The sequence below is a fragment of the Triturus cristatus genome, chromosome 8, assembly GCF_964204655.1.
Source record: "Triturus cristatus chromosome 8, aTriCri1.1, whole genome shotgun sequence".
NCBI classification, from domain to species: domain Eukaryota; kingdom Metazoa; phylum Chordata; class Amphibia; order Caudata; family Salamandridae; genus Triturus; species Triturus cristatus.
The window spans coordinates 982,209,542-982,227,386 of record NC_140591.1 but is presented as its reverse complement, the minus strand read 5'-3'; the positions used below and the strand labels follow the sequence as shown (position 1 = coordinate 982,227,386).

General features: G+C 46.4%; 1 protein-coding gene across 6 annotated transcripts in view; it reads left to right on the top strand.

The window, feature by feature from the left end:
- Positions 1-17,845, top strand: part of CDC16 (cell division cycle 16) — a 144,455-nt gene that overhangs the window by 39,209 nt on the left and 87,401 nt on the right. For all 6 annotated transcript variants that reach the window (XM_085622527.1, XM_085622525.1, XM_085622524.1 and 3 more), the window contains 2 exons: positions 5,187-5,327; positions 7,886-8,045. In XM_085622527.1, coding sequence (XP_085478653.1) covers positions 5,229-5,327; positions 7,886-8,045 — 259 coding nt within the window. In that variant the 5' untranslated portion in view covers positions 5,187-5,228. The remainder of the gene's footprint in view (positions 1-5,186; positions 5,328-7,885; positions 8,046-17,845) is intronic.

Here is a 17,845-nt window from a genome sequence, read left to right as displayed (position 1 = left end):
AGGAATAGTTTACTTGATGCATGCGTATTAGCAGAAGGGAAGGCAGTGACACAGTGCATAGAGGGTGTGAAAAACTGGGTTATTATTTCAGTATACCAGACCAGGATGGCCTTCTAAGGCGGGAAGCTTCAAAGGTGATGCTGCCATTGGAATGCGACCCAAGCAGCTCCAACTAGTGGAGGATGCCAACCCCCCTTTCCTGTTCCACATTTGGCGAGAGTGTAGGCAGGAAAATTAGTTAAATTAGGCGGTGGTTCCTCATTTAACCAGCACCACCTCTAAGGTGGGGTAGGTGATGTGGAGCTCACTTTTCATTTCCCTCCATCTTGGTTTGTGAGAGAATTAGTAAATTAGAGTTTGTGTACTGCCCCTTCCCACAGGAAGTGGTCACTTAGAGGGTGTAGGTACCCTAAAGGTAGGTAGCCCATTGGCTACTACTGGTCACCCCCATAAACGCCCATAAATGTAGTATTTAGGTGGCATCCTGGGCCCCTCAACTCCAATTCGACGTACTCAAAGAAGAAAAGGACAAAGAAGAGTTGATAACCTGAGAATTAAAGCCCTGCTGCAGAAAATTGACGCCTAACCCTGCTTGCTTCCTTAAGGACTCGACAGTCATGGTGTGCTGTCTCGTCCTGCAACTGTGAGGACTCCAAGAACCCCAGAGCTCCTCCAGTCTTCTACAAATCTCTAAATAACTTCCTTGGAGTAGAGGTACTACCCCCCTGCAGCCTCCAAACCGCAGACTCTGGTTTTAGCGACTTGCTGCTCCCCAGCGACTCCGATGCAGCACCTGAACCAAAATTGGTACAACCGCTCAGAAGGGTCAAGTTTGTCTCCCCACCAAGTTCGGAGACACCAGGACCTACCGGAGCTGTGCCGCACCAATACCCGGGGTACCAGACCCTCTGCAGCATTGACATAGACAGAGTCCAATCCGGACTCCAACTGCCCAGGAAGCAAGCACCCGTCAAGGGATTTCAAGACCTCTGAGACCCACTTCCTGAGTGGCCCAGCTGTCCCGGAATCGCCTCTCCAAGCTGCCTATTCCTGACCCCAAGGACATCTTGACCTGCGCCGCCCGGCTGACCTATCGGCTCTGCACCCAGCCCACCTGGCCTGGATACCGACGAACCAGCTATGCTCCTGTGGTCCTAAGGCCCTTGCAACCTGCTCCCTCAAGTGGGACTCCTTGGACTTACCTTTAAGTGCCCTTGTGCAGTGTGTTTTCAAGTGGCTGTCTTCTTCATAGCCCACCCTGCTCCGGGGCCAAATTCAGGACGCTCCTTAGAATCCGCTGGTAGAACATTAGGCCTGGCCTTGCTACTTTCCTAAACCCCGAAAGTGAACCTTGAGATGCAAATGTGTGATTTTATATGCATTTTCTTATTTCTCCCCACTTTTTACTCTGGTGCGTAATTGAGCACAAAAATAATTCATTTTGCAAACTTTATAAATTCATATCCTAAAAAGTATTTACTTTAGAACCAAGTTCTTGGTCTATAACATTACATAAAAATCGGTGTTATTTTTATAAATTGGTCTTGGATTTGTTGTTGAGTGTCTCTCATTTATTGCCTCTGTATTACAACAAATGCTTAGCACTACCCTCTGATAAGACCAACTGCTCGCCCACATTACCACAAATAGAGCGTTAGTATTCTATACTTTTGCCTCTGTATACTAATCTGGAACTCACTGGACTATGTTCATTGTACTTCATTTTAGTGCACTTTTTAGAGAGCCAGCATGCTGCAGAGGAAGTTAATGTGGGCTAGGCAATTTGACACACATAGAAATAGGCAACACTGATGACCAGGTTATCTGACAAGTACAGGCATGACGGGGCTTAATTTAAGGCATATTAGACAAGTGCGAGTTTGCTAACATTCACATGGTACGCCAATCCAACATGCAGGTTTAGGAAACGGGATCCAATAAGCACAGCTTGATAAGGCAGCCTTCGGCGCATGCGTGCAGCCCTGTCCTGCTCTCTGGTTAATTTGTAGTGATATGACCTGCCCAATGAGGAGGCAATACAACATGTGTTACTCCAGAGCCTTGTGTTTGAGGAGATGACCTTCACAGCTGGAGCGATAGATGCTATGCACAAGTGGCAAGCGCTACAATACCTCGAACCTGGGAGCATTGTGACATGCTGAAGTATGATATATTAGATGTGCAGCTGTGTAGCAATATGGCATGAATATATTGGGATTGGTGCATCATGCACGTGTGGGCAGCATTGCAACCTGTTAGGGTGAGGAGTGATAGGACGTGTGAGGTTGCATGACAGACAGTTGTTATCAACCATACAGTGCATTTGACCAATCTGATGATTATGGGCAACAGCGGTCGAAAGCATGAATGGGGTGATATGGGGTAGATAACAGGCAAACTGACCTGTGAGTAAGAATAAAATCAGTGTAATGCATTTGAAGGGGTGAAAGCAAGTGGCCTTTTATTTGGCTTAAAAGATGGTCGGGGAAGAGTGGTCTGTTTTGTGGAGTCCAGTGGAGGTATAGGTCGTGGGGTTGTGTGGTTAAGAAGAATAAATATGTTCTGCAGTGCATGGAGAAAGGTGTTTGCGTCTATGTTGGCATGCACAGTGATGAAAGGGGCAGTCTGGAAACACAGTTGGGGGAGGGGGCGAACCATGTCACTGTGTGAGATTAAGATAGATTAGTGAAATGATTGGAGGCAGATGATCAGATATGCAAAGGAAATGCACGGGTGATCAGATGAGCTTGGGGAGGAGGAGGATGGGCAATCCAAAGTTTTGAGGGTAGGAGAGACCGCCAATTTGGTGTTGATGGGATTGTACTGTAGGGCGTTGGACTGTCGTGTGAGAACCAATAACATTTCAGCTTGCCTAGATTAGGTAGCTCTAATTTAATTACAGCAAGAATTGAAGGAAACCTTTAAATACATTACCATCCTCTCCAAATGAGGAAAGGAAAGTAAATACAACCTATTATTTGGGTTCTCACATCCAGTATTAATCCCTGGACGTAGCTTTACTGGCGCAGGATCTAATCTCTGCGCAACCCCCATTTTATGGTGCTGCATGGAAGTATGATTGGGGAATAAGTCACTGCTGCTTTGATTAGTGGTAGCATCATAATGTAACCCACGGATACTTACTTTTATGTGATGGAATCTCTAATACTCACTATTTCAGGCAGTATGGTGATAATGGTTTGCCAGTAGTGTTTTTCATTTCACTAATTCTGATAAAGTGTAGTTCAAACGGAACAATTTCTCATGCATAGCTAAATAATCCTTGCTCAAGCTAAATAAATTGCCCATTTTTCTGTGATCTAAATAAATAAATAATAATTGTCCCGAAGCCACTGTTCGTTTCCTGCTCCACAAAATGGATCCAATCTGAAGGTGGGCGCACAGATTGAGGGAAAGAACTATTAAATCATAGGAATGGAATTTCATAAAATATCTAGTTGCCCAAGGTCCGGGATGCTTAGGAAAGCTATTAGTCCAGTAAATAAATTTACTTTCGCTTTTGGAGCCATTCACTGAGGTGACAGATTATGTCAGTATTCTCATTACATCATAGCTCTGATAATAACCTCTCTGATTATACCATAGCCCTTGCTGTAGCAGGATTTGGATTCTGGGAATCCTGTGGTGTTGCTGCCTTTCATCAAATCTACATACAGAGAGAGGCTGAAGTAGGCAGAAAGCAGTAGTTCCAAGTTTGGATTGACTAGTAAGTCTGTGCGCACACATACTTACATGTTTAAGGGAATTCACCAACTGCTCTCCACTCTTCCACACTGGAAAAGATAGGACATTTACACCTGACAAGGGTAGGAGCAAAACATTTTCTATAGTAGGGAAAGTGCATTTGCATTGGCATATATATATATATTTTTGCATCAGCAAATAAAAGCATCTGTACATTCTGAGGTGAAAATTGAAATCCCAGAACTTTCAAGGCTTCCTTGTGTAAACTTGTGTGAATTCCTGAAGGGCTTCACCCTGTACCAAGGCAATAGCATTTACCTACTGGTGCACTCTTGTGGCTTGTTAAAGAATTGCCACCCTAGTATATTATCATGTAGCCCATTATGGCTTTACACTGATTTAGCAAAACGAATCTATTTTCTTTTTTTTTTTTAAATATTGGCACGTATCATACACGTTTTATTACATAATGCATCTGAGAAGTGGTATCTAAACTTGCACAATAGTTTATCAGAACATTTTGTTCCCAAGTTATACATTTTCTTTGGGAGTAAATTTTGTTTTGAAACCAAACATGTAAATATTTTGTATTCTAATTGCGGTCAGTGTTGCAAACTGACAGCTCACTATATTTCTCTAGGGCATGCTCCCTAAAAGTAAAAACATTAGTATTAAAGAATCGTGTATACAAGGTTGAACAACTTATACATATCAATTCAAATCTTGCCTTTAGTACTACAGAAGCCTTTTTCATAGACCAGAATGTGGTACAGTAAATTGGTAGCCAAGGGTTTGTGCTGCAGTGGGCTGAGCCTACTTGTCCAGTGTTCAAAATATACATGTTAACTGGTTGTCCTTCACCCCAAACATTGTGCTGAGTGTCTGACTGTAGAAATTCCACACCCCAACAGCTCCAAATGGCCCGATAATAAGGCTATAACATACCATGTGTTTGTAAAGCGTTTGTTCACCCGTGGGCATCTTAGCACTGAATAACAGATGTTTGTTGGTACTCAACACAATGGTACTCATTTTATCGACCTCAGAAGGCTGAGTGGACCCGCCGGGGTTTGAACCTGTGACCATGAGTTCAAGCATAGGCCCCTACAGTGGACGCATTAGTCCACTAAACCACCAGATCTGCATAACTAAGCCCCGAGACCGCACTCTCCTCCTCCAGTGTCTCCTTTCTATCCTTCCTGACTCTGCCTCTACACCTAGATTGCAATAGCTAGGGCCAGCATTCTTAAGCGGACTTAATACCTAAGCTAATCCCCGCATGTTACACAGGATACTAATGACAGTTATTGTTCAGAATGGAACTGTGTCTAGATATAGTTAAATATAGAAAAAATGTAAGTCCTTCTGTGTTTAATTGATGTTGGACTTCCCCTGAAGAGTGGAAAGGTCTCCGCTTATAGTTTAATAAGTTATAGTTCTGAAAATGTCAGAAGAAAAATTTATTTTACTTCTTTTCACAGTATGCTGCTAAAGAATATCAACAGGCACTTGATATTCTCGACATGGAAGAACCCATAAATGTGCACTTATTTGAGAAACATTTCAAAAACGACAGTGGCTCAAAAAGCATTTCCACGGATTTGCAGATGTCCGACTCTTCCGTAAGTTTAATTTTTTAGTGTTTTTTGTACACTCTGTTGTTCTTGGATGTGGATTAATTTTGCCCTTCTGCGGTAGGACTGAGCGGTACTCCACAGATCCCACTCTAATTGTTCCCTCTACCCCTTTTTGACTCAGCCACCAAAAGCAGTTTGCTGAGTTCTTCGAGAGAAAGTCCCTAATTTAAGAGCTGCTCCAGCACTTCTCAGACCATCCCTCCTCCCATCACCACTTAGGAAATCTTCAACTAGTTGGTCAGTCTTTGCCTAAGTCTCTGAACCTGGCCTCATTCAAACTATTGATGCCCTTAAAGCATGCAACTAGTCCCCTGATTTAGTCACTGCCAACCTCACTAAAACCACCACATAAGCCTCTAATACATCAGCTTATTCAACTCTCTGTCCCAGTGTGAGCCCCCCAATTATCTTCAAAAACCGTTCAATTGAAGTTCTAAACAAAGCTACTGCTGGCCGTAGTGATTTCATCAGCTACCGGCACATCACTGGTCTTCTGTTCCTTGCCACGGTCATAGTCCGTTTGGAAAACGAGCTTGAAAGCCATCTTGTAGATGTAAACGTACTTGTTGATAGCTAATCTGGTTTCAACTAGTGCTGCAGTACTGAGACCAGCATGCTTCAAATCCTGTTGTTCTAATCCTTCTTTATCTGTCTGTAGCTTCTGACAGTCAATTGCAGAATCCTTTTGGACACTCTGAAGTTCTGACTAGATATTGAGATTCAGGTTCTTAACTGGTGATACTCCTTTTTTGACCATCGCGTCCAACATCCAGGAATTGACTGCATCCTCTGCCGCCCTGTCCAGCTGCCCCATTAAGTTTTCCAAATGCCATTAATAGGCTTTGCCTGTTGTTCTTTATAGCGAATCGCTTGGTGAATTGCGGTGTGACTCGTGCTTCGCCTCTCACCAATATGTTGACAGCACTGAGTTGTAAAACAAGATATCTGCGGAGTATGCTATTTCTCACATGTCACAGGGCTAAAAAATAAATATATGCCTGTATGGTACAACATAGTCTTATTCTTAGTCCACAGAAACAAAACCGATGCTCATCTCCTGATCAACCTTTTTCCTGCCGGCACAATTCTGGCTAAACATCCTCGCTGTGCTCTGCATTACTCCTGCTGTCACTAAAACCAAAAAATCACTTGGCTTTTTAACGTTCGACTTAAGATTTAGAAAACAAATAACTAAGAATGCTCAGTACCAGTCAAGGCTTCCAAATGTCATTATATACCTCATCACTGAGGATCATTTCAAGTCAGCCTTGCAAGCTCTGGTACTGTCATGAATAAACTTCTAGATTGTTATTCCCACTGGTTTCTGTTCACACCTTTCAAGACTTCCCTCCATGCAGCAGCCCCCATTGTCTGTGGTACCTGGAGCTTTGATCGATCACTGTGGTCCTAGTCACCCAGCTATAAGTCTCAGTTAATGCATCTTAAAAATCTCTGGCTGGTGCACAAAATAATTCCTGTTGGATCTCCACAGTACTCACTTGAACCACCTTTCCTCATGAATCGCGAAGATGCAGCGCCCTGAGACTTCTGTCTATAAGGAATGGATCACCCACTTTATCCTTTTATGTATGTGCTTCTCATCTTGAGTGTGAAACTCCCTCTGACGTGAGTTTTGCTTGACTGGCTGAGGCATGAATTTCAGAAGAGATTTGATGCATCTTCTGTTCGTTCACCACATCTTTACCTCTGTGTCCTAAGACCTTTCCTCTTTGGCTTAATTCCCTTACGCCCTTTCTATTTTCCTCTTCCCTCAGCTTTCCTACCAACTCTCCACACTCCTTTAGGGCCTTCTCCTTGTATTTTGTCTATCGCATCTATCTTGGTCCAAAAAGTGGTGAGTCAATCAATCAATGACTTGTATAGCGCGACTGCTCACCCGTTAGGTAAGGTAGTGAGTGGCATTGTTTATGGTTTAGTTTTCATGTAAGTACTGTTGAATTAAGTGCACCTCTCTGCAGAATGATGCCCCACAGTTTACTTTTGAGTCAAAAAATCATGTCTTCATGCAGTTTTGTATTTCGTGACCATGTCTTTCCGTACTGGATGGTGCTCTGATGTTCTTTGTGACAAGGTGTGTGAAAAAAACAGAGGTAAATGCATAAATTGCAATCCGTGGAAGGCTTTAACTTACCAACTCCTGACCTTGGGAGAGTTTATTTGTGGGTTTTCTGGCTTTAAAAACAACACAGGAGGGCTTAATGAAAGCACTACCTCCATGCAAGTATCATCATCAAAATACTGTATTTCGGTCCAATGACCATAAAAGTGCAAATGCAGTAAATACATACAATGTATAGAAATAGCCGCCGTTATAAGTACACAGTCTCATAGCCAATAAATGTCCATTCAAGCATTATATAATATCCTCTTAAGCGACAATCAACTCGAAACAACATAAACCCTCCAAGATCCTAAAGTATGCTTTTCCCCTTTCTTCAGGAGTTATCGTGTTGTGTTTGTACTTGAAATTGGGCCTGTAATATTATTTTGATGTGCAACTTCTAGCCTTGATTTTCTACCAGATTCAAAGTTCGATTTGCCTTTTGCGAGGGAAGATCTACGATGCTCTTGATAACAGAACCCTTGCAACTGAGAACTACAAAGCGGCCTTGGAAATTGATGTCTACTGCTTTGAAGCATTTGACCTTTTAACAGCCCACCACATGCTGACTGCCCAAGAAGGTTTGGATCGCTCTGATTTGACTGAAATGTGGTTATTATCAATATTGCTGTAAACCATGTATTTTTCTTTTTAGTGCCTTGCAGAATGTTGGTGCCTTGCCGCTTAACATAATTTGCCCATATATACATATATAGATATATATATGTATGTATATATATATATATATATATTCACTGAAAAAACCATAGGTTTCACACACGTTATAGTTAGGAATTAGCATTTAAAAAACCTTGCAAATTCACTTAAAAAACCATAGGTTTCACACATGTTATAGTTAGCTGGGCATTTTCCTCATGAAAAACCAATGAAATTCCCCCGTTATAGTTAGTGCAGGCAACTATAACTCACGTGACCGTAAACCGCTGCTGATGACGTCAGATATTACATCACTGTATTTAGACACTTATTTACCCATGTCTTCTTCCATTAATTTTTAGCTATACATATATTACAAATATTTTTTTTTCAGAAAGACACACATGTCATCAGTGATGTAATATCTGACGTCATCAGCAGCGGATTACGGTCGCGTGAGTTATAGTTGCCTGCACCAACTATAACGGGGGAATTTCATTGGTTTTTCATGAGGAAAATGCCCAGCTAACTATAACATGTGTGAAACCTATGGTTTTTTAAGTGAATTTGCAAGGTTTTTTAAATGCTAATTCCTAACTATAACGTGTGTGAAACCTATGGTTTTTTCAGTGAATTTGTACGGTTTTTTAAATACTAAGTTACTTTACGCCGTTCGTGCCGTGCGCGCACGGTGGGCACGCGGTGCGCTTTGCGCACCGCGCGCCCACTTCACGCAGTTCGTTCCGTGCGCGCACGGTGAGCACGCGGTGCGCTTTGCGCACCACGCGCCCACTTTACGCAGTTAGTGCCGTGCACGCACGGTGCACTTTGCGCGCCGTGCACGCACGGTTGGCACGCAGTGCGCTGCGCGCCCACGTTACGCTTAATGGGCCATGTACGCACCGCAGAAGGAGGACACATGATACGCTTTGTTGTTAAGGGTTTTGGTATAAACTGTTAATCGTTTGATATGCCATGCACACACACTGCGCTGCTCGCAGCGTGTGCACACAGGGGGATTGACATTGCGATTTTATTTTAAAGCATTTGTACCGTGCACGCACGCTGCACGCTGCACGAACCTCGCGGAATTTTTTTCATTTCTATAGTGCGCGCACGCTTCGCGCACTCGGCGAATTACCGAAAAAAATAAAAAAAAATTAATTGTCCTTGGGGGACCTCCTGGGACCCCTTGACCCCTGCTAGGGGGTCAGGAACTGTCCAGCATGCCCCCTTTACATGTTTTTCTCCTTTGTGTTTCACCCCCCTCTCAGTGCGAGAGACAAAATGGCGGCCGACACTTCCTGGTTTCGACCGATTCGAATGTTTACTAAGATGTAACAACCAATCAGAAGTGCGCTCGCGGACGGCCGAGTGCGCGCACCCTGCGCGCACGCTGCGCGCGTATAGATATATGTTCGAGGCATGTGGGCTGCTGAATTCATATCTGTGCATAGATCGCCGCCTAGTGTTGGGTCCGGATGTTTGCACGTTGTTGTCCTGGAAGAGTCTTCGAAGTATCCTTGGATAGGTGACTCCTCCCCTGGACTACAGTGCGCATGGGCATCCTCTCCATCCTCAGATTGTTTTTTTCCGCCATTGGGTTCGGATGTGCTATCTTAGCTCAAGTTAGGAAAATCTTTGGTCGAGGCCAAAAGGCCTTTAGTTCGCGTCGGTACTGTTTATCGATCGGGTTTCGATAGCATTTTGTTAGTTTACTAACTTTCAGCACCGACTTCTTTCGCATTTACTTGTCCATCGACTACTTCGACGATGGAATCCAGGACGCCATTCAAAAGGTGTGCGGTATGCAATGCGAAGTACCCACACATCGACGTCCATCCGGTGTGCAACAAATGCCTTTCGCTGGACCACGACGAATCGACATGCATGGCCTGTGCCGGGTTCCGTTCCAAGAAGACTCTAAGGAACCGAAGAGCGGCGAGACTCGAGGCGCGGCACGCGGCACCGGCCCCAACAGACATCTTCGACGAGGCCGATGTCGAAGAATTAGAAGTCATACCCTCCAGTCCCGTTTCCGAACACGACCCCGGATCGGACGAGGGCGACGAGTCACTCTTCCACAGAGGTGAAGACGACACCGAGGTAGGAGACGACGAGGAGGCCTTAGGGGCCGAAGAGAGTAGCTCCAATGATGAACAAGGCCTACCTGTTCAAACCGAAGAAACACCAGCGCCACAGCCTTTGGCTCCGGTCGAGGGATCGCCTTCGGGCCTTACCCGAGACCCATCCCGTAGTTCTTCGGCCCCGCCCTCGGGCCCGGCCTCGGACGTTCAGCGGCAGCCATTGCTGCATAAGCCAGCTGGTTTCCCTACCACAAAACCGAAACCGAAAGCTGCTCCGGTTCATACGAAACCGAAACTGAAAGTGGCGCTGGTCGGATCGAGGCCTTCCACGCCTTCGACGCCAGCGCAACGCGTCGGCACCGACCGCACCAAGAGGGACTTCGGTGCCGAACTGGAATCGGGCGACATCGGAGTCGACAAACGGAAAAAGGCCATCGGCACCGAGAAACCTACTCGGCTACCGACGCCAACGACACCGAGGGCAATACCGCCTGCTTCGCCTCGCGTCGCTCCCTCGACGGCGCCGATGCCTCCCGTATCGAGGACGTCGACGGTGATCTCCACACCTCGACTCGAGGACCCGCCGGCACCGAAAAAATCCACGCCCGGCTCTACGAACCTGCCCGGTGCCACAGCCTCAAAGACGCCCCAAGTGCGGCCTGCTGCGACGCAAAGCAACAAAACCACGGCGGCCCTCAAAGACCCGTCGGGTTCCGGCCCGATCGGAGCTCCAGCAACCTCTACGGGGCCAGCCAACATTACCTTCGGCTTGCCTCCGTCAACAATCCCGAAGATGTTCCAACTCAGGACACGGGTTACCCAGCCTCCGGTTCCACCGGACGAGACGTCTCCGTCACGTGTCATCGACGCCGACACTGGCAGGATGATTCTCCACGACCGAAGAATAACTTCGGAACCGCCATTGGGCCCTTTCAGGATCCCACTAAAAAGGAAGCTGCCTGTGGAATCAGAACCTCTCCTTTACGAACCGTTCCATTCCTCCTACCAGGATCCACACCGGTTCTCCCCCACACGCTCCGACACGGATGCATTGGAGGACTACATGGATGACCAAGCACCCTACCATGTAGACACAGACCCTGATCAAACTTGGGGCGACCCTGCAGACCCCAGTGCACCTCTCGATACACAGGACCCACAACTCTATGGGGCAAAAACATCTCCCACGGAGGATACTGCGGCGTTCAACGCTCTTATTGAACGTGCTGCAAATAACCATGGGGTACAGCTCCACTCAGATACCATCGAGGATGACTTTCTAATGGACACTTTTGCATCCTCAGAAAGACATGTAAAAACTCTGCCAATGCTGAAGGGGGTCCTCAAACCAGCTAAGGACATTTTCAAGGAACCCACCAGGGCACGAGTGATAAACCCCAGGATTGATAAAAAATACAGGTCAGCACCTGGGGATCCTACTTACATCAAAGGACAATTACCACTCGACTCCATCGTCGTAGCGAATGCTCGCAAGAGGGCACACTCGCAAACGACAGGTGACGCTCCTCCCCCGGACAAAGAGTCCAAGGTGCTAGAGACCTCCGGCAAGCGAGTTGCCGCCCAGGCTGCCAACATATGGCGCATAGCCAATACTCAAGCGCTCCTCGCTCGCTACGATAGAGCGCACTATGACACATTGGAGCAACTACTCCAACATCTCCCTGACCAGTTCAAAGAAGGTGCAGAAATTCTTATCAGAGAGGGACAGCTACTCACAAATGCTTCCATCAAATGTGCACTAGATGCTGCAGACACGGCTGCCAGGGCCATAAACACAAGCGTCATGCTGCGACGACATGCCTGGCTACGAATCTCAGGATTCAAGCCTGAGGTACAAAACAACATACTGAACCAGCCCGTCAACCCCGACTATTTATTCGGCCCAGAGGTTGACACCACCCTCGAAAAGATAAAAAAGGACACGGACACTGCAAAGTCCATGGGCGCCCTCCAAACTCAGTCCTTTCGGAGCGGCTCCTTTCGTCGCCCCGGAAACAAGGGGGCAGGTAGAGGACAGGGGTCACAACAAACGTATAACAAAGGCAATACACAGACCACCTACGATAAAAACACCCGAGGTGGATATCGTGGCTCCAGTACAAAGGGCAGAGGACGTGGCTACGGCAACACCAGGTCCTCCCCCAAGAACAAGCAGTGACGCCCTCTCCCTTCCTCCCGACCACGTAACACCTGTCGGGGGAAGACTACAAAGGTTCCTGTCCACGTGGAACTCCATCACCACGGACAGGTGGGTCAAAGATATTGTAAAATACGGTTACTGTCTGGAGTTAACCTCCACTCCACCCACAATACCACCAAGAAACCGTCCTATGTCCTCAGAGCACTTAACGCTCTTACAGCAAGAGGTGCAAAGTATGCTTCTAAAAGGCGCTATAGAGGTCGTCCCCATCCACGAGCAGGGTACGGGGGTTTACTCCCTCTACTTTTTAATTCCAAAGAAGGACGGGTCGCTCAGGCCTATATTAGACCTGAGACCCCTGAACCAGTACATTCTTTCAGAACACTTTCACATGCTCACCCTACAGCAAGTCCTTCCGCTTCTCAAGCAGGGAGACTTCCTAGCATCACTGGACCTCAAGGATGCGTACTTTCACATACCCATCCACCCCTCACACAAAAAATACCTCAGGTTCACTGTTCAGGGGCAGCACTATCAGTTCAAAGTCCTTCCCTTCGGCGTGACAACAGCGCCCAGGGTTTTCACGAAGTGCCTAGCTACGGTGGCAGCACATTTACGGAGGCAGCATATACACGTCTACCCCCTACCTAGACGACTGGCTCGTTCAAGCGAAGTCAGCCCAGCAATGTGCAAGCCACATGTCCCGCACCATTCACCTTCTTCACAGTCTGGGATTCTCACTAAATTACCCAAAGTCCCATCTCCAGCCCGCACACGTACAACAGTACCTAGGTGCGACTATAGACACTCTGGCGGCCACAGCTCAGCCAAATTTAGTGAGGATCAACAGCATACAACTGCTGATCTCCAAGTTCAAACCCAATCACTCGCTTCCAGCGCGAGTGTTTATGCAGTTGATAGGCATGATGGCCTCCTGCATCTTCATAGTCCCGCACGCGAGGTTACATATGCGCCCACTTCAGGAGTGCCTAGCACGTCAGTGGAATCAGGCTCAAGGACAGTTGAAAGACCTAGTGTTGGTGAGCGGTCGGGCATACAACTCTCTGCATTGGTGGAATCCACAAAACCTTTGCAAGGGCCGACCGTTCCAAGAGCTTGTTCCGCAAATAGTACTGACAGCGGACGCGTCTCTCCAGGGATGGGGAGCTCATGTACTCCACTACACAGTGCAGGGACTATGGACGACACAACAGAAGAAGATGCACATCAACCTTCTGGAACTGATGGCAATCTTCCTGGCCATGAAGGCATTCAAAGTACATCTGTGCAACAAAGTCGTGTTGATCCGGACGGACAACATGACTGCCATGTACTACATACAGAAGCAGGGAGGAACACACTCTCCACAGTTGTCTCATCTGGCTCAGAGCATGTGGAAGTGGGCCATTCAGAGGAACATGTTCCTCATGGCGGAACACCTCCCTGGCAAGGACAACCAGATGGCGGATCTGCTCAGCAGACACAGCCACCAGATGCACGAGTGGGAGTTACACCCATCAGTACTCCAACCGTACTTCCAGCAGTGGGGTCATCCAGAGATAGACCTATTCGCGACAAGCGAAAACGCAAAATGCCAAAGCTTCGCCGCCAGATTCCCACATCCGCAGTCGCAGGGCAATGCGATATGGATGAACTGGTCCGGCAGATTTGCGTACGCTTTTCCCCCAGCGCCGCTGATACCGCTGGTGGCTCGCAAACTACGACAACACTCCCTGACACTCGTCCTAGTTGCTCCCACGTGGGCACGCCAGCCGTGGTACACCACCTTCCTCGAACTTTCCGTGGTGCCGCATCAAAGGCTGCGGATCAAACCCGCGCATTTGACGCAGAACCATGGAGAGGTTCAGCACCCAGATCCGCAACAGCTGAACCTGGCGATCTGGCTCCTGAAGTCCTAGAGTTTGGCTATCTCAACCTGCCACCTGACTGTATGGACATCATCAAGGAGGCCAGGAGACCCACTACCAGGGCTTGCTATGCAGCCAAATGGAAAAGGTTCGTCATTTATTGCGGTAATAATGACATCAACCCGCTGGACGCATCCATCCACAACATCATCTGTTACCTCTTACACCTATACCGATGCAATCTGGCGTACACCTCTATACGTGTCCATTTGACCGCAATATCAGCCTATCTGCAAACCAGGCAGCACCTCTCTCTATTCAGAGTGCCTGCCATCAAAGCATTCTTGGAAGGGCTCAAACGAGTCATTCCACCTAGTCACCCACCGGCTCCAATGTGGAACCTCAACTTGGTCCTCACACGCCTGATGGGTCCACCCTTTGAACCTCTACACTCCTGCGAGATTCAATTCCTTACCTGGAAAGTGGCCTTCCTAGTAGCAATCACTTCCCTAAGAAGAGTTAGTGAACTCCAGGCACTAACCGTTCAAGAGCCATTTATTCAGGTTCACGCCAACAGGGTCGTACTACGTACCAACCCCAAATTCATGCCCAAGGTAATATCGCAGTTCCACATGAATCAGACTATTGAACTGCCCGTTTTCTTCCAAAACCCACAAACTGTTGCAGAAAGGGCACTACATACACTAGATGTACGGAGGGCCCTCATGTACTACATCGACAGGACTAAACCATTCAGGAAGACAAAACAACTGTTCGTTGCCTTTGCCCCACACCACAAAGGTAACGCCATCTCCAAAGCAGGGATAGCCAGATGGATAGTTAAGTGTATTCAAATCTGTTATCAAAAGGCAAAACGCACATTAACTATTCCACCACGAGCCCACTCAACACGTAAGTTGGGGGCTTCCATGGCCTTCCTAGGAAATATTCCCCTGCATGATATATGCAGAGCAGCCACATGGTCCACTACACACACATTTACAAAACACTATTGTGTAGATGTGCAGTCAAAACAGCAGGCAGCTGTAGGACAGGCTGTTCTCAAGACACTTTTTCAGACCGCTGCAGCTGGCACGGGTAGCCGCCGCTAATAGAGGGCACTGCTATGTATTCTATGCACAGATATGAATTCAGCAGCCCACATGCCTCGAACTGAATATGCTACTTACCAGTATGCATCTGTTCTTGGCATGTAGGGCTGCTGACATTCATATCGCCCTCCCTCCTCCCCGGCGCCTGTCGCAGCTGCAGCTCTCAGAATTACTGCAAGCATGGTCATCACTTTCTGTATCTACTCCATCACTGCCACAATGGCGAAAAACAATCTGAGGATGGAGAGGATGCCCATGCGCACTGTAGTCCAGGGGAGGAGTCACCTATCCAAGGATACTTCGAAGACTCTTCCAGGACAACAACGTGCAAACATCCGGACCCAACACTAGGCGGCGATCTATGCACAGATATGAATGTCAGCAGCCCTACATGCCAAGAACAGATGCATACTGGTAAGTAGCATATTCAATATTGATTTAAATGCTATTTTCTCAGAAAATACTGAACAGATTTACACCAAACCTGCAAAAGGCACCAAACGGACCTTATGGCTACCTCTCTGCCAAATTTCACGTAATTCTGTTCAGCCGTTCGGGCTGTAGCTGCGACTAAAGTCCCTATGGAAAAATCCATGGGGAAAACGTGTTTTGGGACCCTCCCTTTAATCACCCCGAGACTTTCAGGGTAGGAGCGGAGCGGAGCGCCCCATTAGTTTTGAAAATTTCGCGAAGATTCGTCAATCGGCGCCAAAGTTATTCAAAATAGAATTTTGAGATTTCCTATGGAAACTCGGTCCTAACTATAACTATCTACTGGCGACCGCCAGTAGATAATATATATGTATGTATATATATATATATTTTATTCACTTCTACCCTTACGCCATGTAGAGAGATTTATGGAATTCACATTAAATTAAATGCGGCCAAATAACACGTTATTTGGAACAAGGCCACTGATACTCACACTTTCATCTATTACTTCTATGCAAATGTCAAATTCGTCATTATGATCATCTAACTGACTTAAGAAAACTGTGCTTGTTGTCTCAAACATGCCATACTTCAATCTTGCGACAGTAGAAAAACATTGGGTTTTCCACCCAAAACATAGTTATTGTGAGCCCATCTCACTGAATGAATGTAACCCCTTGTGCCCTGGATGTGGTTATATACTTTGAGTTATAACTAATGAACATGGACAAATAGCATGGCACAAACCGTTCACACAGTTCTGCTGAGTGTGGTATGCTTTTTATTTCCATTGCTGAGAGACAGGAAGAGACTCCTGACCCACTCATGAGTCAAGATGGCCCCTCCGAACGCCCAATATTGGAAATAAATAGCATACTACCAGTGAAAATAAATGTGACCTCCAAACATGTTAATTGAAGCACACCAAATTTGGTGGTGGGAAGAAGGCTTGCAATGAGGCTGACCACTGGCATTCCAAACCATTGCTCGTTGCCCACCATGTCACCATAGAAATACTAACAGGGCAAACGTTCTCTCTCTCACACAATTTCTCTCACCCGCTCTACCCACTGGAACAGGAAGAGGGTTTCATGTTGTTAATTCACCCTTAAAGTCACTTTTAAGCACTGAGCATGAGCATTCTTCTCCCTATGCTGACCATTATATGTGACTTGCCACTACTTGGATTGTTACTTTGCTCTTGAATAAAGTTAGAATTGTTTGCTAGTTCCGTTGTTTTTTTTGGTTTCTTTTATAAATCTGAGAAGGATGAAAGGCTCCGTTGCGCTTGCAGACACTGTTTGTCAAAACACGACCTTTTTTTTTTGTAACCAATCTAAAGATTAGAAATGAGCTTTCTGGTCAAGGACTCCTCCGTTTTGGCATTCTCTGTCCTCATCACGACTATGTCTTTATATGGGCTTGTAGGTCAGCAGAGGACACAATCTGGCCATGTGCAGTGTTGCTAGGATTTTTTATGTGGCCTCCTGCGGCCCCCCAAAGGACAGTTCAATGTATCTGAAACATTCTGAACGCACTGCTGTCTTCACCACCTCTTTTAACAGATGGTTTGGAATACCTAAAAAGAGGGAAAATTCAGAAAGTCTTTATCGTTTCTGCGTTGGGTAGAGCAAAATCCTGTAAAGTAAAAGATGAAGCACCTACCCTAGGTCTGAAGCAAAAATGTTTACTGCCTTAGATGAAGGTGTACATGGCCACCATACAGGAAAAATAACTGTAGAGTATATTTATAATTACCCTACAAACGTCATGCCTGCACACATCCAAATGGACATAAGACCTTCCGTACATTCTAACTATACCTGTTGAGGAGAGTGAGTCGCATTATTTTCAGTAATATATAGTTAGCTGGACATTTCCCTCGTACAAAACCCTAGAAATTCCCCCGTTATAGTTAGTTCAGCTAACTATAACTCGCGCCCCCGCAATGCACTGCTGATGACGTCACATATTACATCACTCATGACATGGTCAGTGATATCACTGATGACATCTCAAATGACATCACTCATGACATCATCCATGTGATAAATTAGTGCA